The sequence below is a fragment of the Camelina sativa genome, chromosome 3 (assembly GCF_030686135.1).
Source record: "Camelina sativa cultivar CO46 ecotype springtype chromosome 3, ASM3068613v1".
Taxonomy (NCBI): Eukaryota; Viridiplantae; Streptophyta; class Magnoliopsida; order Brassicales; family Brassicaceae; genus Camelina; species Camelina sativa.
The window spans coordinates 30,867,253-30,892,301 of record NC_141882.1 but is presented as its reverse complement, the minus strand read 5'-3'; the positions used below and the strand labels follow the sequence as shown (position 1 = coordinate 30,892,301).

Here is a 25,049-nt window from a genome sequence, read left to right as displayed (position 1 = left end):
TGACCGGTTTGAATACGGAGGAGGAGGAGGTGGTGAGAGCTTCAATGGCGCCTGTTAAGGTAACTGGCGCTGTTGTTGCTGCAGCGGCGATGGTGTTGCTTTCTTCTTACTGTTACTGGAGCTTCTTCATCCGCCTCTCCGAGAAGAAGAAGAGGAAGAGGAAGGAGAAGCTGAGTATGAGAAACGGGTCGTCGATGCCATTGGCAATACTCCTCTGATTCGTATCAATAGTCTCTCTGAGGCTACTGGATGTGAGGTTTTTCTCGAATTATCTTTATCTAGTGTCGATTTGTTCTGACTTTAGTGCAAATTATGAGTTAAAGTTGCAATTTTTTAAATTCTACTTTGTTTCTTCTGGTCTTCAGATTCTTGGTAAATGCGAGTTTTTGAATCCAGGAGGTAGCGTTAAAGATAGAGTTGCTGTGAAGATCATTCAAGAGGTAACACATAGTAAAGGTTTCAAATTTCTACTTCTTAGATTGTGTCCTGCTCTTAGCAGTTAGAATGACAACTTGGGTTAAATTGCGTCTTAAGATTCTTAACAATGTCAGTGATTAAAATTCATCAGCTTGGCTTATTCATATTAGTGTTTTGCAATACAACTTCCAGTTAATATGGTATAAGTGAATTCTAGAAGAGAGTCAGAGAACCCTGATTTATTTTGTTTAGGCTTTGGAATCTGGTAAGCTATTCCCGGGAGGAGTTGTAACAGAGGGTAGTGCGGGGAGTACTGCCATTAGTCTTGCTACGGTTGCTCCAGCATACGGGTGTAAATGTCATGTTGTTATACCTGATGATGCTGCTATTGAAAAGGTTATCTTTCAAACACTTTGATGATACCCATTTTCTCTATATGCATTTATATACTCAAATTTGTATTGTGTTGGACTTATTTTAGTCTCAAATAATTGAAGCCCTTGGAGCTACTGTTGAGAGGGTGAGGCCAGTCTCAATAACTCACAAAGATCACTTTGTCAACATTGCCAGGCGACGGGCTGAGGAAGCAAACGAGTTAGCATCAAAGAGAAGACTAGAACGCGAATCAAATGGCATACACCAGGCGAAAACTAATGGTTGCACAGTTGCGGAAGAGAAAGAGCCTTCCTTTTTCTCAGATTCAGTTACAGGTGGCTTCTTCGCAGATCAATTTGAAAACTTGGCAAATTATAGGGCTCACTATGAAGGTACTGGCCCTGAAATCTGGCACCAGACTCATGGCAACATCGACGCCTTTGTTGCTGCTGCGGGTACCGCCGGTACTTTAGCTGGCGTTTCAAGGTTTCTGCAGGTATGGTTCATCACAGCTTTATGAATGGGTAATTTATGTATGTTATAAACACAAAAACTCAGAAGTTTCTTCTGCTTTTAAACAGGAAAAGAATGAAAGAGTTAAATGCTTCCTGATCGATCCTCCTGGATCCGGTCTGTACAATAAAGTAACACGGGGAGTGATGTACACAAGAGAGGAAGCTGAAGGGCGTCGACTAAAGAACCCATTTGATACAATAACAGAAGGGATAGGAATCAACAGGCTTACTAAAAACTTCCTCATGGCAAAACTTGATGGCGGTTTTCGTGGTACTGATAAAGAAGCGGTTGAGATGTCGAGGTAGTGCTCATTCTTTATATGTTTCTACATACCTGTTTTAGATAATACTGATAAATATTTTGTAGAAGTTGGGATCTTGATATCTTTCTTTTTTATGTTCGTAGGTTTCTTCTGGAGAATGATGGGCTTTTTCTTGGTAGCTCCTCAGCTATGAACTGTGTTGGGGCAGTGAGGGTGGCTCAAACCATTGGTCCTGGTCACACAATTGTCACCATTCTTTGTGATAGCGGAATGAGACATCTAAGCAAGTTTCACGACCCTAAGTACTGGGATCGATATGGATTGAGTCCAACCGCTATCGGATTAGAGTTCCTCGGCATTAAGTGAAACTATCTATCTGTTAGAGTAGCTTCAGATTTCATCAAGCCTAGGTCTGCAGCGGGTTTCTCGGTTCACATGATGGTGACATATTCTTGGAGACAATAGCTACGTCTGGAATCAACGGGAGAAAGTCAAAGCAACAATACATGTGTCTGACCTCTGAAACTCCCATAACTGCATTTAACACCTGTCTCCTCAATTGACCACAAGTCCTGACCTAATGGGCTCCATTACAAGATTATGGGGAACATGTAATCAGATTTTGTCTTTGTATCCATTAGATCTTGTCTGTGTTGAATGCATTCTATTAGAAACTTAAAGTTCTTATAAAGATATATATCCAAAATCCTCCTTCCATGTGTAAGTCGGTTTGTGTAAGGTTTAATGACCCCAACAATGGCAAAAAATGGAGTCAACAAGCCACTATTGATCTCGTCACTTTCTTTCTTTAAGAATCTTTGCATTCTCATAACTATCCCAATCTTGTTTCTCTCTGACATTCTCTACGCAAGTGACGTGTTCAACAAGAAACCCAAATATTACTTTCATGATCAGGAGGAGCTTGAAGGTCAGGATACCAGAACCAATCTACACGAAGAGGAAGATGGGTTGATAGAAATTTCTCTGGTGGGAGAAGAAAGGGAAGAGAAGTTGAAGAGTGCGAAGAAACGTTTGATGACCAAAGAAGAGTATTATGAGGAGATGATGATCATCGAGATATGGGAAGAAATTGAAGCAGAAGATAACTTGATTGAGATAGACATCTCCATTGGATCAATTGTTTGAGATTAATACCTGATAGTTCGCACATTATTTCACCTGTTTCTGTTTCAAAATTTTGGTCACGCAAAAACAAATAATCTTGTATTAAATTATTGCGTTTCACGTTGACACACAAAAAAAAAGAAAAAAACTAGCTAGCTTAGTTAATTAGTCGTAGCAGTTTCGACTTCAACTCTATTGGCCAAAAAAGCATCAATCAAATCCGATGCTTTGTGAGTCACAGCGACTGTGCTCTCTTCTCTTCTATCAGTCTCATCTTGTGGGTCGGGTCTTGTTCTCGATTTCACACCAACTGTTTCAGCTTGGTCAGAGAATAGGATCTCTGAGATATGAGAGCTGCAAATCTCTTTGTATGCTTCGTAGTCTGCAGCTCCAGTGTTTCCACCTTCGAGGATCTTGGATAATGGGTGAAGAACCGAAACTGGACCATCGCTTGACTCCAGCTGCCGCTTAAGCTTTAGGAAGTCACAGACAAGTTCTGAATTCTTGAACAAGACAAAAACCGCAGAGTCATCAATGTGGTAGACAGAGATGACGGAAACCGAGCCAAAGGCTTTGCAGATGCATTCTTTGATCTCTCTAGCCTTCAGTTTTCGTGGGAAGTTCCAGATGAGGACAATATTCTCGTACTTAAACTTTGAGACTCGCCAGTTATCTGCATTAGTATGGCCTGTTCGAAGGTCGATGATATCACCTCTTGTCCAGCTGAGATAAAGACGGTTGATGTACTTCTCAAGTTTCTCATTCTGGGCCAAGTTATCTGATTGCGAATGCTGTGTGAAGTCGAACCCTAGATGATTGCATGCCTGCGCAAAGATGCAACCTGTCATGAAAGCATCATAACCGGCTTCATGTTTTCCTCCTGCATTCCAGTTAGAACACCTGAAGCGGAGAAAACGTCCGTTAAAAAACAGTTTAAATCAGAACACAGTCAAGTGTTCATGCCGAGAATAAAGAAGGAACAAACCTGATGTTGTCTACTTCAACATCAATCTTGAGACGCTGCTGAAGATGCGAGTCCGAGGATCTTGAAGAAAACTCGATTTGCGGACATAACGAAGAAAACGCGGAGGATAGTGATGTACTGGACTTTTTCATCCGCTGATGCAACATTGGGTTCACATTTAAGAGTATTTTGGTGTCAACAATGTAAGGAAAGTGACTGTTAATGGAGGCGACGAATTTCTCAGCTGTTGAAGGAAGAGGACCAACAAATTTGCTGTATACATGTGCAATATCTGTGTCAGATGAACAAAATGGTTAGAGCGAGGGATCATTATGTTACAAAACCTTCATAGACGTATAGAGAAGCAACTTGCTTGCATACCGAGGAAACAATTGTGGCCAACAATCAACTTCTTCTCTGAAGCAAGTAGATCAATCACTTGACGGAAGCCGATTGCAGATTGTATTTTTCTTTCCCCCACTCTCTTGCGCTCATCCTTTGCCTCCTTCTGTGAATAGATACACATTAATGATATCTAAATTAAAGAAGGCTTTTAAGTAGAAGAATCAGTGACTACATTACAGCTAGATCATCTTCACTTCATCATTCCCAGTCAAGATTCAAATAGTAACATATCTTTCCAGCAATGTAATGCTACCTTACCATGAGATTTTCCTTGTCCGATTCTGATTCAGTGTACACTACAAAGTCTTGTGAACATGAACTTTTATCATCTGAATGTAAGTAGACAAGATCTCCAAAATGCTTTCCTAAAACCTACAAAAGCCAAAATACAGAGCCAACAGATTAAAAGAAAAAACAGTCTAAAGAAAAGATGAACAACAGAGATCAATCTTAGAACAGAGAGCATTACCGAGATAATAACTCTGAGCTGATGAGAAGTGAAACCCTTGAGGCTGAGAGCTGGACGCATGTGGTGAAACACGGTTTCAGTACTCTGAGTTGATCCATTTGAGATCCTTGGAGACTCAGAGGATACATTCCCACCATGTAACAGGCCAGTCCGCCATTCATTCAGCATGTTCTTCATCCTTTCAGCGAATAGAACATCCGCCAATCGCACCAACTTTAAATCCTCTGTTTCACCCGATGAATCAATCCCCTCCTCGCTGTATAGCGTTTCCAAACGCTTACTTGCGTCTTCCTCTTGTCGTCTGGACAAATAAGATATTCCTGGGATTATTCAAATATGTGAATTCCTCGAGGACTAACTACACTTCCAAAACAGACTTGACTGCTTAACTCTATTTTTGTCTTCAGAACATCCAAATGTGGAATGCAAACATAAGGATCAAACAAAAAGGAGAAAGGAAGCACCTTCATGTATGCAAGTGTTGAAATCAAATTGATACTTGGCGAGAAAATCCATGGAAGTCGTCTGGCAGAGAAACTCATGAGCTGGTGGATCAAATGTGAGCTCTTGCCGAGGAAATACAAAGAAATTGTGCCTGCCCAAAATAGACAAACCCATCGGCAAAGCAACACAATTTTAAGGTAAAGAGAGAAGGAGAAAGAGAGATAGAGAGAGGACACTAACGGGTGGGAAACGAATGACTGAGTTCGAGAATCCCAACGAAAGGGACATACGCCGAACTGAACGACGGCGAATTTCTCGGCGGAGTCTTTGACTTTGAGGTATCTGACGTCGTAGCGGTCGAACTCTAAGGAGTCTCGCCACGGCGCGCTCGTCACGCCAGTCATCTCTAGGTCAATCGCCACGAAATCCGCAGCCTTCACGAGTGCACGCAGATCATTCAGCGTCGTCTCGAAGTTCGACCTCGTCACATGCTTCAACGGAAAAGCCGCCGTCGCCGCCGCAGCCGTTGAGGTACTAACTCTCTCCGCCGCCGAAGAGCAGAAGCTGTAGGCAAGAAGAGGCCTCAAAGGCCATTGCTTGTGCCGGCGCATTTTTTTGAACAGAGAGAGAGAGAGAGAATCAAACAACCATTGTTTAGGTTTTGCTCATCGGTGGAAGAGAAGACTCCGATAACCAAACGTACCGTTTTAAAAATTTCAGTCTTTTGAAATATACACTAACACAGTCTGCCGTTTTTAGATCAATAAAAACTGCAAGCATTTGTCTTTACATGGCTTGAAAACAGCGTGGTTTGTTTTTATTTTTCCGACGAACAAATTACAAAACGCACCAACTTCGCCACCGTTGTGTTACACAATGGCGTTTGCAGAAGAAGTGGCTGTCTTCACTGAGACTAACTTGGGAACTGGAATCGTCATGACGGTTCCTCTGGATATCACAGCGGCAGATTTCAAGAGTAAGTAAGCTCGATACCACCCTCTAAATAAAAACCCTCTTTTTATCTTTCGATTTTGTACTCCGTAGGCTACAGTGTTCTATAAAGTTTTGGTCTTTCTCGGTTTCTCAATTTCGAAACTTAGCTTATAGGTGTGTACTGACTGGTAGGATTCTTGGATTCAATCTTTCTGGATGTATAATGTATGCATGCGCATTTGTGGGATGAAAACTTTTGCTGGATGTTACAGATAAATTTTAAGGTAATGACTCCAATGATGAGCATTGAAAACAAGTGTTCTCTTCACATTGTCTTCTGCATCATTGGTGTTTGTTTTCTCTTCTGATGTTCTGTCTATTACACACTTGAGGACCTGCACAGTGGCCTTTCTCAGTTCATTTGTTAACTTCATTTGTTTCTTCAGGACATCATCAGATGAGATGAGATTGCACATGTATTGTTCTGTTTTCCTCTTTTTTTTTTTTTGCTTTTTGTCTTGTGTCTTCAAATTGAAGAATAATGATCTTTTTTGTTTGTGTTACACTATTTTCATACTTACCTTTTACCAATCAGAACATGTAGCAATGCAAAATGTTTTCTTTTGCAGGAAAACTCGAGAAGACACATGCAAGTTGCTTATCGAGCATGGGGGAGATACAAGTTCGTGGTCTGATGGTAATGCAAATAAGCAAGCATTTCCATTTTCAATCCATTGCTTGCAAAGAGTCATTCTAACGTTTGCTTCTTCTGTCGTATAGGTTAAACGAAAGTCTCGCTTTTTTTACCTTGTTGAGTCGATGCCTATGAAGTACATCTTCCGGGATAACCAAAAGCCCTGGTTTATCCATGCAGAAGCTCGGGTTGTAAACGGATCACAAGAGCCAAGCATATCTAACAGCATTGAGAAGGCGCAAATTAGACAAGGCATCTCCATATCTAACAGCATTGAAGGAGTCACTGCGCTGATCCAACAAGGTGAAAACAAGAAGACAAACAAGTCTAGGGCGAAACCAAATACAAAAAATCTTGCTGCTGAGAGACAAACGTTTTTTGACAAGAGAGAGTTTCTTGGTCCTTCCACACCTGAACCTGAAACCATAAGATCGTCATCATCAATAGCAAGTGCTGCTGAGATGAAAAACACTGAATGTTTCAACAGCTTCATAGCAAAAACGCCGGAGAGGAAACGTGGAGACTCTGTGGATGTAAACGAGATGATAGGCAAGAAAGTAACTGTGGCAGCAAACAACATCAGAATGCACGGAAAGAGTCATATTTCCTCTTCATTGTCATCATCTATATTCAGAAGCAAGACTCTAGACGGTAAGACAGTCAGTTCTGCTACAAAATTTCTGGTGTTTGAGGTACCTGACTACGAGGATTGAGTCTTTTATTTTTTTTAATAAGCTCACCCTTAATGCCTCATTGCACTAGAAGTAGCTTTGTGTAGATGTGCAAGTGATGATGATTCTTTTTGACAAATAGTTTGTAAATAAATTAGTAAGTTTTTTGTGATTCTGTCTCAAAATATATTGTAAGTCATGAGGGAAGAAATCAAAAAAAGGCATTAGATGTGAAGAAAAGAATCAGAGAATTGTCTTTAGCTTTTGCTTCTACTCTCTTTTTTTTCAAGGATTCTCTTTTTTACTTTCTAATCAAACTCGTTTAAGAATAAAAAAGATGCTTTATATAATAAGATAGATAAAAAAATCAGGCTATATCAAGATCATTGATATATCCCTGCAACAGATTTTAATTATATGCACAGCGCGTGATATATAAATATAAATATTCGGCAATATCAAAACATTTTTTCATGTTAAATTATAAAATTAAATATGTAAAGCATTTTTGACAAATTTGCTATGTTTTTTTTTTTTTTTTTTTTTGGCTTGATTTTTGATAAATATTATGGTAAGTCAATATAATAAATTAAAAAATAGTTATAATCTTTGTAAAAGAAGAAAATTGGGAAAAAAAATTTAGAGAAAGTAATAATAATAATAATAATAATAAAATTTTCACCAAAAAAAGAAAGTAAATAAAAGAAAATAGTTATATGTTAAACCGGCATTGGAAGAAAAAATGTTCGGGAGGTGTATAAAATACAAAGCGCCTTAGCTTAGCTGCTCTCCTTCAGAAATCTTCTTTCTCTCCACTTCTCTCTCTATCTCTCAGCGTCTTTCTCTCTCCCTATCAAAATCCCTTCTTCTCTCTATTTTTACGCGATCCTCTTCAAAACCCTAGTTTCGGTTCGCTCCACCTCACTTGCGATTTCTCCAAGGATCCTCAATTCTTCTCTTTTTTTTTTTTTTTTTTGTTTCCTCCTCTTCTCGTTCTCGTTCGTGTGCCTCACCGATCCCCATCAATCCAAGTAATTAGACCTGATCACCCCCCCCCCCCCCCCGTTGATATTTTTTTTTTATTCGAGTCCTCCTTAATCTCGGTGTATTGATCAATTCACGATTTGATCAGTGCTTAATCCACTTAGTCTTTTTTTTTTTTTTTTTTGCTTCAGGAGATGCTCCCCTGCCTCTAAAATCTAATCATCATGAAGCTTAGAAGGAGAAGGGCTTCGGAAGTGGTGAGTGTTCCTAAACCACGTAATTAAACCCTTTTATCATATTGTTTATTGTATCTGTCTTTGCATTTGCGTGTTTATCTACTTTCTAGATCACTCTTTTCGGCTACTTGTTATTGATTTATATATTTTGTTCTCTGGCTTATCGTAGAACTAGCATGTATCTTTTACTCGATCAACACATCATCGGGGTTCTGTGAATTTTGTTGGGTTTTATGTTTCTTATATATGGTTTATTCATATGATATTTGTTTCATTCCTTTACTTCTTAAGACAAACCTTGGAGGCGTTGGTTAATGGTTTTCAATTAAGTTTTATAATCTTTTGTTGTGTGCGGTTCCATTCTATTTGATGTTGTATGTATTGCCTGTGTTAACACCCCTTCTTTTCTTTTATTTCTTCCAGCCTCCCAAAATCAAATCTTTCATTAATAGTGTTACTGCTGTTCCACTCGAGCAAATACAAGAACCCCTTGCATGTTTCCGCTGGGAATTCGACAAGGTAATTTTATATCCTGTTTTCCCTCTTTTTCTTCTTTTTTCTTTTTTCTTTTTCTTGTCTACTCTTGTTTTCATGTGTGGAGCGTTTTCTTTTTCTTTTATTTAGGGTGACTTTCATCACTGGGTGGACCTCTTCAATTACTTTGACACATTTTTTGAGAAGCACGTTAAAGTAAGGAAGGATCTGCATATTGAGGAAACCTTTGAGGAATCTGATCCACCTTTCCCAAAGGATGCTGTTCTGCAAGTTCTCCGAGTTATCAGAGTTGTTTTAGAGAATTGCACAAATAAACATTTTTATAGTTCCTATGAGGTAATTATCTGTGTGCCAGAATCCCCCTAAATATCATTTATATTTTCCCAAGATACGACTTTATATTGCTGATATTTATCAACTCTTGTTATATGTTGATTGCTGGTTGTTTCGCTAGATATATTGCTTTATATACTACTAAGCTGTCTATCTCCATAATTCTGACACACTTTTTTTTCTTCATAACTGCAGCAGCATCTTTCTCTCCTGCTTGCATCTACTGATGCAGATGTTGTTGAAGCCTGTCTGCAGACGTTGGCTGCCTTTTTGAAAAGGCAAGTTGGAAAGTACTCCATAAGAGATGCTTCCCTGAATTTGAAACTATTTTCCCTTGCACAAGGCTGGGGAGGAAAAGAGGAAGGCCTTGGCTTGACGTCCTGTGCCACAGAAGACAGTTGTGATCAGGTTTCTCACCAGCTAGGCTGTACTCTTCATTTTGAGTTTTATGCTTCTAATGAATCATCAAGTGAGCTTCCTGGCGGTTTACAAGTTATCCATGTACCTGATGTCAGCATGCGTGCAGAGTCTGACCTGGAAATTCTGAACAAATTAGTCATTGATCATAATGTTCCTCCCAGTTTGCGATTTGCGTTGTTGACCAGATTGAGATTTGCTAGGGCGTTCTCTTCTTTGGCAACCCGGCAGCAGTATACATGCATTCGCTTATATGCTTTCATTGTATTGGTTCAAGCAACTGGTGACACTGAGAATGTTGTTTCTTTCTTTAATGGCGAACCCGAGTTTGTAAATGAGTTAGTTACGCTGGTAAATTATGAGGATACTGTTCCAGAGAAAATGAGGATACTATGCATGCTTTCCTTGGTTGCACTATCGCAAGATCGAACTCGGCAGCCGGCTGTTATAACTGCAGTCACATCTGGGGGGAATCGTGGTTTGCTATCTGGCCTAATGGAGAAAGCGATTGATTCTGTTATTCGTAATACCTCCAAGTGGTCTCTGGGTTTTGCGGAAGCCTTGTTATCCCTTGTTACAGTCCTGGTTTCGTCATCGTCTGGATGTTCTGCCATGCGAGAAGCTGGTCTTATTCCGACCCTAGTGCCTCTCATCAAAGATACTGATCCCCAGCACTTGCATTTGGTCAGTGCCGCTGTGCATATATTAGAAGCCTTCATGGATTACAGCAATCCAGCTGCTGCTTTGTTCAGAGATTTGGGTGGCTTAGATGATACTATCTTTCGGTTGAAACTGGAAGTCTCTTGTAAGGAAGACGATGTGAATGAAAAAAATTGCAGTTCTGATAGTAATGGGCCTGATACTGAACAGCTTCCCTATTCTGAAGCACTAATTTCGTATCACAGGAGATTGTTGTTAAAAGCTTTGTTACGTGCAATATCTCTTGGAACTTATGCTCCTGGTAACACTAACCTCTATGGTTCCGAGGAAAGCTTGCTGCCTGAATGCTTATGCATTATCTTTCGGAGGGCAAAAGATTTTGGGGGTGGAGTATTCTCGCTTGCTGCCACTGTCATGAGTGATCTCATTCATAAAGATCCCACTTGTTTCAATGCTTTAGATTCAGCTGGTATAACGTCTGCATTTCTTGATGCTATATCTGATGAGGTCATCTGCTCTGCAGAAGCCATAACATGTATTCCGCAGTGTCTGGATGCTCTGTGCCTCAACAATAATGGTCTTCAAGCTGTAAAGGACCGAAATGCCTTGAGGTGTTTTGTGAAAATTTTTACGTCTTCGTCTTATCTGCGGGCTCTTACTGGCGATACACCTGGTTCTTTGTCAAGTGGGCTTGACGAACTCTTACGGCATCAATCTTCATTGCGCACTTATGGAGTTGATATGTTCATTGAAATCCTCAATTCCATGTTGGTTATTGGATCTGGGATGGAGGCCACCACCTCTAAGTCAGCGGATGCGGCTACTGATGCGGTTCCTGTTCCTATGGAAATTGACGTTGATGAGAAGAGCTTGGCAGTTTTGGATGAGGCGGAATCATCTTCTGACACTTCTCCAGCAAACACTGAGCTGTTTCTTCCAGATTGTGTGTGTAATGTTGCTCGTCTTTTTGAAACAGTTCTTCAGAATGCGGAAGTATGTTCCCTGTTTGTTGAGAAGAAAGGAATCGATGCTGTTTTGCAGCTATTCTCTTTACCTCTTATGCCACTAACAAATTCCCTTGGTCAAAGTTTTTCTGTCGCTTTTAAGAACTTCTCCCCTCAGCATTCGGCTGGTCTAGCCCGTATAGTGTGCTCCTACTTACGAGAACATCTGAAGAAGACAAATGGCCTTTTGGTTTCCATTGAAGGCACTCAGTTTCTTAAATTAGAGTCTGCGCTTCAGACGAAGATTTTGAGATCTCTTTCCTGCCTAGAAGGCATGTTGTCCCTCTCCAACTTTTTGTTGAAAGGAACAGCTTCAGTTATCTCAGAATTGAGTGCTGCTGATGCTGATGTACTGAAAGAACTTGGTATAACATACAAGCAAACGATTTGGCAGATGGCCTTGTGTAATGATACCAAGGAAGATGAAAAAAAGAGTGTAGATCGAGGATCTGATAATTCAGTTTCAGCATCATCCAGTAATGTTGAAAGAGAGAGTGATGAGGATTCAAACAATGCTTCTGCATTCAGATACACAAACCCTGTATCTATTAGAAGCAGTAGTTCTCAGTCTATTTGGGGTGGGGATCGCGAATTTCTGTCTATTGTGCGTTCTGGCGATGGTATTCATAGTCGTACTCGACATGCAATAGCCCGTATGAGGGGTGGTAGAACTCGTCGGCATGTGGAGTCTTTTAATTTTGATTCTGATATTCCAACTGATCTACCAGAAACGTCATCTTCCCATGAGCTGAAAAAGAAAAGCACTGAAGTTCTCATTGTTGAAATTTTAAACAAGCTGAATTGTACACTACGTTTTTTCTTCACGTCCCTTGTGAAAGCATTTACCTCTGCTAATCGTCGTAGGATTGATGGAGCATCATTGAGTTCAGCATCTAAGACGCTTGGTACCGCCTTAGCTAAAGTATTTCTTGAAGCTCTTAACTTCGAGGGTTATGGTGCTACTGCTGGGCATGACATCTCTCTGTCAGTGAAGTGCCGATACCTTGGAAAAGTGGTAGATGACATCACTTCCCTGACATTTGATACTCGAAGGAGGGTCTGTTTTACAGCTATGGTGAATAGTTTTTATGTCCATGGAACATTTAAGGAACTTCTCACAACTTTTGAAGCTACAAGCCAGTTGCTTTGGACAGTGCCGTTTTCAATTCCTGCATCTAATACTGAGAATCAGAAGCCAGGTGTAAGGAATATATGGTCTCACAGTACGTGGTTGGTAGATACTCTGCAAAACTATTGCCGAGCACTGGACTATTTTATTAATTCTACATATCTTTTATCCCCGACCTCTCAAACGCAGCTTCTTGTGCAGCCAGCTTCAGTTGGTTTGTCGATTGGACTTCATCATGTACCAAGGGAGCCTGAGACTTTTGTGCGAAATCTGCAGTCTCAGGTTCTGAATGTCGTACTACCTATATGGAACCACACTATGTTTCCAAATTGCAATCCTAATTTTGTTGCTTCAGTTACCTCGCTTGTTACACGTATATACTCTGGTGTTGTGGATGCTAGACAAAATCGAAGTGGTGTTACCCGGGGTACAAACCAAAGAGGCTTGCCTCTACAACCTGACGAAGCCATTGTTGGTATGATTGTTGAAATGGGATTTTCAAGGGCAAGGGCTGAAGACGCGTTACGAAGAGTTGGAACAAACAGTGTTGAAATGGCTATGGAGTGGTTGTTTACCAATCCTGAGGATCCTGTGCAGGAAGATGACGAATTGGCTCAAGCACTTGCCCTATCTCTTGGAAGTTCATCTGACACTCCAAAACTTGAGGATACAGAAAAGCCTGTAGATGTTCCGCAGGAAGAAGCGGAGCCAAAAGAACCACCTGTTGATGAAGTTATTGCTGCATCAGTGAAGTTATTTCAGAGTGATGATTCTATGGCTTTCCCGTTGGTGGATTTGTTTGTGACACTTTGTAACCGAAACAAAGGGGAAGATCGGCCAAAAATAGTGTCGTATCTTATTCAGCAACTGAAGCTTGTACAACCTGATTTCTCCAAGGATACTGGTGCTTTGACTATGATACCACATATTTTAGCATTAGTACTCTCTGAAGATGATCACACACGAGAAATTGCTGCACAAGATGGTATTGTGACCGTAGCGATTGGTATCTTGACGGATTTCAACCTTAAGAGTGAATCTGAATCAACTGAGATTCTAGCTCCAAAATGCATTAGTGCTTTGCTTCTTGTCTTGAGCATGATGCTGCAGGCACAGACAAGACTCTCGTCTGAATATGTGGAAGGAAATCAAGGTGGATCTTTAGAGCCGAGCAATTCTCCACAAGACTCTACGGCAGCTTTTAAAAACGCGTTATCTTCAGATGTTGCTAAAGGGGAGTCAAACCAGGCTTTGGAATCGATTTTTGGAAAATCTACAGGCTATCTGACCATGGAAGAGGGTCAAAAAGCTTTACTTATCGCCTGTGGCCTCATAAAGCAACGTGTTCCAGCTATGATCATGCAGGCTGTGCTTCAGTTATGTGCTCGTCTAATGAAAACACATGCTTTAGCTATCCAGTTTCTGGAAAATGGAGGTTTATCTTCACTTTTTAATCTTCCGAAAAAATGTTTTTTCCCAGGGTATGATACCGTTGCATCTGTTATTGTTCGGCATCTTGTTGAAGATCCTCAAACTCTCCAAACTGCTATGGAATCTGAAATACGACAGACCTTGAGTGGGAAGAGACATATAGGTAGGGTATTACCTCGGACATTCCTCACAACAATGGCGCCTGTAATTTCAAGAGATCCGGTTGTTTTTATGAAAGCTGTGGCTTCAACTTGTCAGTTGGAGTCATCAGGAGGGAGGGACTTTGTGATACTGTCAAAGGAAAAAGAAAAGCCAAAAGCTTCTGGCAATGAACACGGACTCTCTTTGAATGAACCCCTTGGAATATCTGAAAATAAGCTTCATGATGGGTCAGGAAAATGTTCAAAAAGCCACAGGCGAGTCCCTGCTAACTTCATCCAGGTTATTGATCAGCTTATTGACATTGTCTTGAGTTTTCCTAAGGTGAAGAGGCAGGAGGATGATGAAACCAATTTAATTTCGATGGAGGTTGATGAGCCGGCTACTAAAGTGAAGGGTAAATCAAAAGTTGGTGATCCGGAGAAAGCAGAACTTGGGTCTGAAAAATCTGAAGAATTGGCCAGGGTAACATTCATTTTGAAGTTGTTGAGTGATATTGTTCTCATGTACTTGCATGGTACCAGTGTAATACTGAGGCGGGATACAGAAATATCTCAACTTCGAGGATCCAATCTACCTGATGATTCACCTGGAAATGGAGGGTTAATTTACCATGTCATTCACCGATTGCTTCCTATATCTCTCGAAAAGTTTGTTGGACCTGAAGAATGGAAGGAGAAACTGTCTGAAAAGGCTTCCTGGTTTCTCGTCGTTTTGTGCAGTCGTTCCAGTGAAGGGCGTAGAAGAATAATCAATGAGCTTTCGAGGGTTTTATCCGTATTTGCGTCTTTGGGAAGGAGTTCGAGTAAAAGTGTTCTATTACCTGATAAAAGAGTTCTTGCCTTTGCTGACCTGGTTTATTTGATCTTGACAAAGAATTCATCTTCAAGCAATGCAGCTGGTTGTGGCTGCTCACCTGACGTTGCAAAGAGCATGATAGATGGGGGAACTATTCAGTGTCTGACCAGCATCCTTAACGTGATTGATCTTGACCACCCTGATGCTCCAAAGCTTGTCACTCTTATTATCAAGTCTCTTGAGACATTAACGAGGGCTGCAAATGCTGCTGAGCAGCTTAAGTCAGAAGGACACAACGAGAAAAAAAGCACCGATTCTGATGAGAGACATGATAGTCATGGAACTTCAACTGAGGCTGAAGTTGATGAGCTGAATCAAAATAATAGTAGTCTACAGCAAGTACCAGATGCAGCAGAGAATGGACAGGAGCAGCCTCAAGTTTCCTCACAAAGCGAAGGTGAAAGGGGTTCGAGTCAAACCCAGGCTATACCTCAGGAGATGAGGATAGAGGGCAATGAGACAATACTGCCTGAGCCTATTCAAATGGATTTCATGCGAGAAGAGATTGAAGGTGATCAAATAGAAATGAGTTTTCATCTTGAAAATAGGGCTGACGATGATGTAGATGATGATATGGGCGATGAAGGGGAGGATGATGAAGGAGATGATGAAGACGCAGATTTAGTGGAAGATGGAGCTGGTGTTATGTCTCTTGCTGGAACTGATGTGGAAGACCCTGAAGATACTGGCCTTGGAGATGAATATAATGATGACATGATTGATGAGGATGAGGATGATTTCCACGAGAATCGTGTAATAGAGGTGCAGTGGAGGGAAGCTCTTGATGGCCTGGATCACTTCCAGATTCTTGGGCGATCTGGTGGTGGAAATGGTTTTATTGATGATATTACAGCTGAGCCTTTTGAAGGTGTGAATGTGGATGATCTGTTTGCTCAACGGAGACCCTTGGGTTTCGAGCGTAGACGTCAAACAGGCAGATCATCTTTTGAGCGATCTGGTTCAGAAGTACATGGTTTTCAGCATCCGCTCTTCTCCAGACCTTCACAAACTGGCAATACAGCGTCAGTGTCAGCAAGTGCTGGCAGCATATCCAGGCATTCAGAAGCTGGCAGCTATGACGTAGCACAGTTTTACATGTTTGATACACCTGTTCTACCATTTGATCATGTGCCAGTTGATTCTTTCAGTGATCGTTTAGGAGGTGTTGGGGCACCTCCTCCATTGACTGATTATTCTGTTGTTGGCATGGATTCATCAAGAAGAGGGGTTGGTGATAGTCGATGGACTGATATAGGTCATCCTCAGCCAAGTAGCCTTTCTGCTTCAATTGCCCAGTTGATAGAAGAACATTTTATTTCTAACTTGCGTGCTTCTGCTCCAGCAGATACTATTGTTGAAAGGGAGACTAATACCACAGAAGTCCAAGAGCAGCAGCACCCAATTGTTCCTCCATCTGTTGGAAGTGAAACTGTTTTGGAGGATGGTAATGAAGGTAGTCAACAAAGTGAAGAACGTGAACTGTTAAATAACAATGAAAATGTTAATAACCCACCTGATGCGACGGCTGGAAGTTTCTATCAGGCTCAAGCTAATCTAGCTTCTCCAGTCGTCCGAGATGCAGGTGAAAGCCCGCAGCCTCTTCCTTTGAACAGTACACCTAATGAGATTGATAGAATGGAAGTTATGGAAGGTGATGGAGCACCTATTGAGCAAGCAGACCGCGAAACAGTGCATCTTATCTCCACTGCCCATGGTCAAGATGTGTCTGTAACCGTGACCCCTTCTGCAGTTGATGGTCCTGATTCTAATTTTCAACCAAGTGTTGATGTAGATATGAGTGGCGATGGTGCAGAGGGAAATCAAAGTGTGCAACCTTCACCTTTGAACCGTGACAACAATGAGCTCTCATCCATGGAAGCTACACAAGATGTGAGAAGTGATGAACAAGTTGATGAAGGTAGCTTGGATGGTGGAGCACCTGAAACGAATGCCATCGATCCTACGTTTTTGGAAGCTCTCCCTGAAGATTTGCGGGCAGAAGTCCTTGCTTCTCAGCAAGCTCAGTCTGTCCAGCCTCCAACTTATGAACCACCTCCAGTAGACGACATAGATCCTGAATTTTTGGCTGCACTCCCCCCGGATATCCAAACAGAAGTTCTTGCTCAACAAAGGGCACAAAGGATGGTACAGCAGTCACAAGGACAACCAGTTGACATGGATAACGCTTCAATTATTGCTACTCTACCTGCTGATTTACGTGAAGAGGTTTGTATCTCTTTATTTGAAGTTAGGTTATTTGAATTTTGAAATGATTATAACAATCTAAAATATGCTATTTTCAGGTTCTCTTAACTTCTTCAGAAGCAGTTTTGGCAGCTTTGCCTTCACCTTTACTTGCAGAAGCGCAGATGCTCAGAGACCGAGCAATGAGTCACTATCAGGCTCGTAGTAGTGGTTTTGGAAGTAGCCACAGGCTGAATAATCGGAGGAATGGTTTGGGTTATAATAGGCTGACAGGGATGGACAGGGGTGTTGGAGTCACTATTGGTCAGAGGGCTGTTTCATCTTCTGCAGATGGCTTGAAAGTTAAAGAGGTTGAAGGAGACGCTCTTGTGAATGCTGATGCCTTGAAATCACTAATCAGGCTATTACGACTAGCACAAGTAAGAGGCACTCCTGTTTTTTCCTAACCTCTTCTAGCAATTATTTCTCAATGCCGAATTGACTAATTTAATTGAAGTATCTCAAGAAACTTTTTATGCTAACAATGATGTTCTTTTTAATGTAACAGCCGTTGGGAAAAAGCCTTCTGCAGAGGCTTCTATTAAATCTATGTGCTCACAGCGGTACAAGAGCAAACCTGGTTCAACTTTTACTGGATATGATTAGGCCAGAGATGGAAACATCACCAAGCGAGTTAGCGATAACTAATCCGCAAAGACTCTATGGCTGTCAATCAAATGTTGTTTATGGTCGATCGCAGCTGTTGAATGGTAGTACGTCCTGCCAAAATTCTTTGTTTGCTATTCTTGCAAGAACCCTGAGCACCGACTGACTTTATTTGTTCTTAACACAGGTCTTCCTCCTTTAGTGTTCCGTCGGGTGCTTGAGGTTTTGACTTACTTGGCGACAAATCATTCTGCTGTTGCTGACATGTTGTTTTACTTTGATTCGTCACTTCTATCCCAGTTGTCAAGCCCAAAAGCCTCTGTATATGAAGGCAAGGGTAAAGAGAAAGTTACTCATGTGGCAGATCCCCGGGATCTGGAGATACCTCTGGTTGTCTTCCTGAAACTGCTTAACCGGCCTCAGCTTTTGCAGAGTACATCTCATCTAGCGCTGGTATGTTTAGCATGATTTTCAGAACAGCAGGTCTTTTCTCATGGCGATTTCATGAAAGTTGTTTTGGTTGTTATTTCATCCGTTTTGTTTCAGGTCATGGGTTTGCTGCAAGTTGTTGTCTACACAGCAGCATCTCGAATTGAGGGTTGGTCTCCGTCATCAGAAGAACCTGAGAAATCAGAAAAGAAACCCGTCGGTGAAGAAGCTTCAAGTGAAACACAAAAAGATGCTGAATCTGAGCGAGTGGATGAAGCTGAGCTATCTGTTGCAAGAAGGAAGAATTGTGCTGAAATATATAACATATTCTTGCATTTGCCGCAGTCTGACCTCTGCAATCTTTGCATTCTTCTTGGATATGAAGGGTAAGAGACACCGGCCTTCCTTTCTTCAATTCTTTGCGTTCTTTAGCTTCCTCTTTCTTCTTATATATAGTAGTCTACATAATTTGGCATTTTTTTTTTTTCCCTTGCTCAGTTATTTCCCTGAATTGCTTTAGACGAACTCACATGTGTTATTACCGTAATAGGTTATCGGATAAAATTTACTCATTAGCGGGAGAGGTACTGAAAAAGTTGGCTACCGTAGATGTGGCTCATCGTAAGTTTTTCACGAAAGAACTCTCAGAATTAGCGAGTGGTTTGAGTGCCTCAACTGTCCGCGAGCTGGCAACACTAAGCAAAACACAGAAGATGAGTCACAGTACAGGTTCCATGGCGGGGGCTTCAATTCTCCGTGTTCTGCAAGTGCTTAGCTCACTAACTTCCCCTATTGAGGGTAGCAATGCGGGAACTGAAAGGGAAACTGAACAGGAGGAACAAAACATTATGCAGAGACTGAATGTGGCATTAGAGCCTTTGTGGCAGGAACTTAGCCAGTGTATCAGTATGACGGAGTTGCAGCTGGATAATACTGCAGCTACAACAAATGTTAACCCCGGAGATCATGTTCTAGGGATCTCTCCTCAGTCCTCTCTTTCACCTGGAACTCAGAGGCTCCTGCCTCTTATTGAGGCTTTCTTTGTACTCTGTGAAAAGATTCAAACTCCGTCAATGTTACAGCAGGATGCAAATGTGACAGCGGGAGAAGTAAAGGAGTCTTCTGGTCATGGTTCATCATCCAAATCCAGTGTAGATTCTCAGAAAAAGTCTGATGGCTCTGTTACATTTGCAAAGTTTGCGGAGAAGCATAGGCGACTCTTGAATTCATTTGTTAGGCAAAATCCGAGTTTGCTAGAGAAGTCTCTTTCAATGATGCTCAAGGCGCCTAGGCTGATTGATTTTGACAACAAGAAAGCGTACTTCAGGTCAAGAATAAGGCACCAACATGATCAACATATTTCTGGGCCATTGCGTATTAGTGTCCGCCGAGCTTACGTGCTGGAAGATTCGTACAATCAGTTACGTATGCGCTCCCCACAGGATCTGAAGGGACGTCTGAATGTGCAGTTTCAAGGTGAGGAAGGTATTGATGCCGGTGGTCTTACCAGAGAATGGTATCAGTTATTGTCAAGAGTTATATTTGACAAAGGAGCGTTGCTCTTCACTACTGTTGGAAATGATGCCACCTTCCAACCGAATCCCAATTCTGTTTATCAAACTGAGCATCTATCATACTTCAAATTTGTTGGTCGCATGGTAATATATCAGGACCTTCTCAATGCAATGTCGGGATTTTTGTTTTTGGTCTCTCTGATGTGTTTGTGATGTCATTGCAGGTGGCAAAGGCATTGTTTGATGGGCAGCTTTTGGATGTCTATTTCACTCGTTCCTTTTACAAGCACATTCTCGGTGTGAAGGTGACTTATCATGACATTGAGGCGGTGGATCCTGATTACTACAAGAATTTGAAGTGGCTATTAGAGGTTTGAGGACCTAGCCTTTATTTACCTTTATCTATTACAAAGCTCAAAAATTCAAATCAGGTCCTGCTTTTTGAGACTTACATGTGTCCCTTTTTTCTGTTCATTCAGAATGATGTGAGCGACATACTCGACCTCACATTTAGTATGGACGCAGATGAGGAGAAACATATTCTTTACGAAAAGACTGAGGTGTGTGCTGATAGATGTTCTTTTATGTGCTTAATCCCAAAGTGCCTACTATATTGAATTTGATCTATCTTTGATGCAAAGGTGATGGACTATGAGCTTAAACCTGGAGGACGAAACATACGGGTAACAGAAGAAACAAAACATGAGTATGTTGACCTTGTGGCCGGCCACATACTTACCAATGCTATTCGGCCTCAAATCAACGCCTTCCTCGAGGGCTTTAATGAATTGATACCTCGTGAGCTTGTATCGATTTTCAACGATAAAGAGCTTGAGCTCCTAATCAGTGGGTTGCCTGAGATTGACTGTAAGTTGGATTCTGTTGTTCAATATTGTTGTATCTACTTATTTGCTTATGCATTAAGTATTATGACATTACATTTGTTATTTCGTCTTTTTTTAGTTGATGATCTAAAAACCAATACCGAGTATACCAGCTACACGGCAGGATCCCCAGTTATTCATTGGTTCTGGGAAGTCGTTAAAGCTTTTAGCAAAGAAGACATGGCTAGATTTCTTCAATTTGTCACCGGAACATCAAAGGTATACCAATATTAGCTAGCTTTCGTCCGAGTCACTTGAGATGTTCTTTTTAAAATATATCTGTCATTGTTTTTTTTTTCTTTCTGGTTGGTTGATGATCTCGATCTCCTTCCTCTCTTTCCCTTTCTGAAAGGCTACAGAAACGTAAAAAGGAAAGATTATTTTTGTTTAACAAGCGATGTTTCTGTTTTCAGGTTCCTTTGGAAGGCTTCAAGGCACTGCATGGTATTTCTGGCCCTCAAAGACTACAAATCCACAAAGCATATGGAGCTCCGGAGCGGCTGCCATCAGCTCATACATGGTTAGAAATCATTACGAAACCTTTTTCAGTTAAATGATTAATTTTTGACTTTCTCGCTAAATATGTTTGCCAATTTTGTTCTGTTGCAGTTTTAACCAACTAGACCTCCCTGAGTATCAGTCTAAGGAACAACTACAGGAACGCTTGCTACTTGCCATTCATGAAGCGAGTGAAGGTTTTGGGTTTGCCTGAACAAAGCTTTTTTCTGGAAACCGTCACCTTTATAATCAGTGGAAAACCCATCAATCCTTCATTATTTTGACTCCTCTGTACATGTAAGTAAGCTTCACACTTGTACATATTTTAGATTTACCCATAAATTGCTTAGTCTCGAAATCTCAAGATTTCACTTGTTTTGTGGCCAGATCTCGAAGATTTTCAGGCAGGATAAGGAGAAAGAGCTTTTGATTAAAGACTGCAGCAGAATGAATAGAAAACTCAAGGGGGCTATTTTTGTTTGTCCATATATGTTAGTATTAGTCTATTGTTAGGGTTTCTCTCTCTCTCTCTCTCTCTCTCTCTCTCTCCTTAGATTTTGTAAATCAAAAATCTTTTTAAAAGAGTTGCAAACTTCCCAAATATTATAGTATTAGTTGAATATTTGCTATCCATTTTATAGTAGCAAAATAAGATATGAAAATTACACAAGTTCTCATTATTTTAAACACACTACTGACTCCTTAATCCCTTATAAAAACGCTAAACAGGTGCATGCAGATAAAGCTATAACAACTGATTTAACAGTAACGCTCGTCGGCATCTTCCCTTTGTCTTTCCTCAACAACATTCCTTCATACAAAGGCCAGTTTATGACAACAAGTATCCCTGTTATCACAAATTGAAAACCCATCGTCTTAAAATCTCCACCGTCTCCAGAAGCAAGTCTCATAACCGCTGCGGCGAAGCAGAAGAGATTGAGCATGCCGAGTGTTCCAAGGAGGAGAAACATTGGAGACTCCACTCCAAACTCCATTACCTCATCCTTGTATCTCTCTGCTGCTTCTTCATCTGCTACTTTCGATGTTATCACAAATGCTGACTCTGAAACACCAAGTAGCTTCATAATCGTGTCCGTGAATCCGAAAAGAAACGAGCTTGTTCTTCTATATAGCCACACCCTTTGCTCGTTCCACCATCCACGGAACGTCCCTCCACACCACAGGAACTCAGCTAAGCTGTAGGCGTTAACTACCACAGTGACGTATCCAAACGGGATAAACCACGAGCTTGAGACCTGGTTATATTCAAATACCCCCTATGTGACTCCGAGTTCATACCGAAACAAAAAAAAACAGAGGAAATATATTACCTTTGGAAACAGAGGAATGCCTTTGAAGAGGCAGAGAAAAGTCAAAACAGAGTAAACGAGGACAGGTACTGACGATGGAGCCCAAAGGCAATAGCAACAGTAACCAAGTATCAGCCCTAAACCGATCTTTCCTTTTCCATACCAAACTGGACTATACTCCGAAAGTAGAACCTGAAAGTCTCCCTCTGACCATCTCCTATGCTGCACAAGCATCTGATGCAAATTGGTCGGGGCTACCCCGAGAAAATCTTTCTTTTCCGGGTTCAAGAAGGCTGATTTCCATCCGCGACACTGAATCGCTAAACCAGTTATAACATCCTCTACCGGGCAACCGTATTTCACACCCATCTGCCATGCAAAGGGATAGTGGCTGAGTAAAAGAAACAGTCGGAGTAAGTGAGTATTATTGATCACACTGCCATACCTCTTTCCCCCATTGAGTGTTTGCCTCATAAGTGCAGCTCGCGAGATCCTTAATCATCTCAGGCTCTATCATTTCTTGAACTTTCTCAGATTTTACTTCTTCTTCTTCTTCTCCATACTTTCTTCCACATATCACATCTCTTCTGTGAAAGCAGCCAGTTCCTATGTATAACGGACCACCATTTCCATCCAATCCAATAAACTCCACCTGTTTTTATTCACATCCCAAAACATTAAAGTTAAGAAATCCTTAATAATCTGTCTAGTTTTAATGTGGTTTCTTGTTAACTTACATCCACTCCTACTCGCATCATGGTTGCATACAAATCATTCCTTGTGACGTTGTCAAAACACTGCGGAAACTGCACGAAAGCAATCTCTTTTCCTTCTTTCTCATCAAGAAGAATGCAGAGAGCATCGCGTGCTGACTTTGAGTTGTTTGCGTACATATCACAGTCCAAGTTAAGTATGATTTTCCCACAAGTTATCTTCGAAGAAACCCTCAGCTGTGTAAGAGAATTAAACAAACGAAGTCACATTAGAGATTAAAATTTCTTGTGAAACAAGCCAAGTTACCACTACCAATGCGTTCATGGCTCCAGCCTTGAAGTTGTGATGATGTTGAGGTCTCTTCTCTCTCGATAAATACACCAACGTTGGTATTTCTATGGCTATTGTATTCTCTTCTCTTCCGTCTACCAATATCTGATATGTAAATAAATAAATAAACATTTAGATTTAAAAAAAAAAAAAAAACAGAACATTACTAAAAAACCAATACTTACTTGAAGAATGGTTCCATGGTTTCTTCGGGTAGCGTCAGCATCCCACTGCGTAAACCCTTCACCGTACTTCAACCGTGCCTCCTCCGGTACTCGTCCGAGTCTTGACGCCGTTTCAATCCTCGCCGCCATTTCTCTGTACAACTCAGCCACCTCTTCAGCTGTAGAATCAAGACCATTTCCCTTGGAAGACAAGTAAGCCGCCGGAGATGTCGGCTCAACGTTGAACCTCTTGCAGAACGGAACCCAAGTTTTAGCAAACTCAGCCGCCTCCGTGAGAGCATAGAACGTGAGCTCAGAGCCACCGTCATCTGAAAGATACACGGCGAGTTTCTCCGGTGGATAGTCGAGAGCCGCCACAGATAAGACTGTGTTGACCACCATCAACGGCGGCTCGATCACCGGATCCGCCGTGCAGACAAAAACGTCAAGCCTCGGGAGATCGTTTCCATATCTCCGGGAGAGTCTATCGGGGAAGGTGAATCGCCAAACCGGATTCCACCGGGAAGATTGTGTGACCACCCAATACAAACCGAACCAAATCTCCGCAACCAACATAACGAACCAGATCAATCGATCTATACCGGTCCGGTTAACATCAATCTTTATCGGTACAGTCACTCTGTAGAACCAAATCAAACAGATACACGCAAAAACCGAGACTGAGAAAACCCGGTACGCAATCACTCTTCCGGTTTTCCTCCTGGTCTCAAAAAGCGGTTCACTGTGGCCATCATGAACCGGTTTGCACCTGTTATCATCTTCCTTTCCCATGGCCATGGTTTGTTTTATCTCTTTGAAGCGACCACCGAGTGTAAATGAAAAACGTGAGAGGAGAAGTGTCTCTCAGACAAGTGGAAAGGTTAGGACTTTATATACGAACCAAACTTGTGGTGGCCGTAAGTTTGGACATTGTCGTGTGGATCTCGAGACATTAGCTTACGTCACTGGAACTGTCAGCTACAATGTTTCTATTACAGTCAAATAATGGAAGGTAGCGTCAATGATTATCTATCTTTTGAGATTACAATAATCTTATCAACAACCAAAAAGAGTGCTAAAAGCAAATGGTTGGTTTTGACATTTCAAAAGAGTAGCCAAGTTTGCTTTTTATTTCGTATCTATCTTGAACTGGATCAAATCCAGTTATCTTTGGTTTCACAACTGATCCACTGACTGGGATCAAAGGGTAAGCAACAAATGGGTGATATTAAAGGACGACACTGCACTTTTGGCATCACAAGTGTCGGTGGAGTCTTTCAATGGTGAAAGAATCAAGAAGCATGCAGATTTGCAATCTGGTTTACGTGAAAGGAACTGTTAAAAGAAGTAAGAAACAAGAGCAAGAAGAAGTATA

At 41.3% G+C, this 25,049-nt stretch overlaps 6 protein-coding genes across 9 annotated transcripts in view; 4 read left to right on the top strand and 2 right to left on the bottom strand.

The window, feature by feature from the left end:
• LOC104778406 (protein neprosin) overlaps positions 1–25,049 on the top strand; it is a 648,080-nt gene that overhangs the window by 314,207 nt on the left and 308,824 nt on the right. The window lies entirely within an intron of this gene.
• On the top strand, positions 45–2,294 carry LOC104778460 (cysteine synthase 2). Its single transcript, XM_010502913.3, is given in 7 exon segments — positions 45–186; positions 189–256; positions 366–440; positions 670–813; positions 899–1,288; positions 1,374–1,609; positions 1,714–2,294. Coding segments are annotated over 7 exon segments (1,278 nt in total). The 3' UTR covers positions 1,937–2,294.
• LOC104778458 (poly(A)-specific ribonuclease PARN) lies at positions 2,767–5,715 on the bottom strand. 2 transcript variants are annotated; one of them, XM_010502911.3, is made up of 7 exons: positions 5,218–5,715; positions 4,998–5,128; positions 4,534–4,853; positions 4,323–4,436; positions 4,041–4,167; positions 3,681–3,951; positions 2,767–3,595 (listed from the first exon to the last, which is right to left on the bottom strand). In XM_010502911.3, exons 1-7 carry the CDS (start codon positions 5,586–5,588, stop codon positions 2,857–2,859), a joined length of 2,073 nt encoding a protein of 690 aa, XP_010501213.2. In that variant the 5' UTR covers positions 5,589–5,715; the 3' UTR covers positions 2,767–2,856. The 2 variants fall into 2 exon arrangements, with proteins under 2 accessions (XP_010501213.2, XP_087363309.1); XM_087507183.1 differs by lacking the exon at positions 5,218–5,715 and having other exon boundaries at positions 4,534–4,834.
• Positions 5,825–7,548, top strand: LOC104778456 (uncharacterized). 2 transcript variants are annotated; one of them, XM_010502910.3, is made up of 3 exons: positions 5,825–5,953; positions 6,540–6,607; positions 6,691–7,548. In XM_010502910.3, exons 1-3 carry the CDS (start codon positions 5,854–5,856, stop codon positions 7,315–7,317), a joined length of 795 nt encoding a protein of 264 aa, XP_010501212.2. In that variant the 5' UTR covers positions 5,825–5,853; the 3' UTR covers positions 7,318–7,548. The 2 variants fall into 2 exon arrangements, with proteins under 2 accessions (XP_010501212.2, XP_087365128.1); XM_087509002.1 differs by lacking the exon at positions 5,825–5,953 and adding an exon at positions 6,085–6,386.
• LOC104743026 (E3 ubiquitin-protein ligase UPL1) lies at positions 8,020–21,826 on the top strand. Its single transcript, XM_087508954.1, has 17 exons — positions 8,020–8,306; positions 8,451–8,516; positions 8,919–9,014; positions 9,120–9,326; positions 9,519–17,207; positions 17,285–17,605; positions 17,734–17,935; positions 18,019–18,284; positions 18,378–18,646; positions 18,811–19,918; positions 19,999–20,145; positions 20,254–20,334; positions 20,416–20,641; positions 20,738–20,877; positions 21,072–21,178; positions 21,268–21,453; positions 21,544–21,826. Exons 2-16 carry the CDS (start codon positions 8,484–8,486, stop codon positions 21,368–21,370), a joined length of 10,995 nt encoding a protein of 3,664 aa, XP_087365080.1. The 5' UTR covers positions 8,020–8,306; positions 8,451–8,483; the 3' UTR covers positions 21,371–21,453; positions 21,544–21,826.
• LOC104778455 (cellulose synthase-like protein E1) lies at positions 21,750–24,876 on the bottom strand. Of its 2 annotated transcripts, none has more exons than XM_010502909.3 (6): positions 23,696–24,876; positions 23,493–23,615; positions 23,204–23,416; positions 22,912–23,118; positions 22,488–22,835; positions 21,750–22,412 (listed from the first exon to the last, which is right to left on the bottom strand). In XM_010502909.3, exons 1-6 carry the CDS (start codon positions 24,470–24,472, stop codon positions 21,867–21,869), a joined length of 2,214 nt encoding a protein of 737 aa, XP_010501211.1. In that variant the 5' UTR covers positions 24,473–24,876; the 3' UTR covers positions 21,750–21,866. The 2 variants fall into 2 exon arrangements, with proteins under 2 accessions (XP_010501211.1, XP_010501210.1); XM_010502908.3 differs by having other exon boundaries at positions 23,490–23,615; positions 23,696–24,688.

Coding starts and splice junctions, on each gene's coding strand:
- LOC104743026 (XM_087508954.1), top strand. CDS start 8,484: ATGAAGCTTAGAAGGAGAAGGGCTTCGGAAGTG. Junction 9,015..9,119: donor TCCGCTGGGAATTCGACAAG/GTAATTTTATAT, acceptor TCTTTTATTTAG/GGTGACTTTCATCACTGGGT. Junction 17,606..17,733: donor GGCTATTACGACTAGCACAA/GTAAGAGGCACT, acceptor TTAATGTAACAG/CCGTTGGGAAAAAGCCTTCT.
- LOC104778455 (XM_010502908.3), bottom strand. CDS start 24,472: ATGGCCATGGGAAAGGAAGATGATAACAGGTGCAAACCGGTTCATGAT. Junction 23,119..23,203: donor TGATGCGAGTAGGAGTGGAT/GTAAGTTAACAA, acceptor GAATAAAAACAG/GTGGAGTTTATTGGATTGGA. Junction 22,836..22,911: donor ACACTCAATGGGGGAAAGAG/GTATGGCAGTGT, acceptor TTTGCATGGCAG/ATGGGTGTGAAATACGGTTG.
- LOC104778456 (XM_010502910.3), top strand. CDS start 5,854: ATGGCGTTTGCAGAAGAAGTGGCTGTCTTCACTGAGACTAACTTGGGA. Junction 5,954..6,539: donor CACAGCGGCAGATTTCAAGA/GTAAGTAAGCTC, acceptor TTTCTTTTGCAG/GAAAACTCGAGAAGACACAT. Junction 6,608..6,690: donor TACAAGTTCGTGGTCTGATG/GTAATGCAAATA, acceptor TCTGTCGTATAG/GTTAAACGAAAGTCTCGCTT.
- LOC104778458 (XM_010502911.3), bottom strand. CDS start 5,588: ATGCGCCGGCACAAGCAATGGCCTTTGAGGCCTCTTCTTGCCTACAGC. Junction 4,854..4,997: donor CAACACTTGCATACATGAAG/GTGCTTCCTTTC, acceptor GAATAATCCCAG/GAATATCTTATTTGTCCAGA. Junction 4,437..4,533: donor AGCTCAGAGTTATTATCTCG/GTAATGCTCTCT, acceptor TGGCTTTTGTAG/GTTTTAGGAAAGCATTTTGG.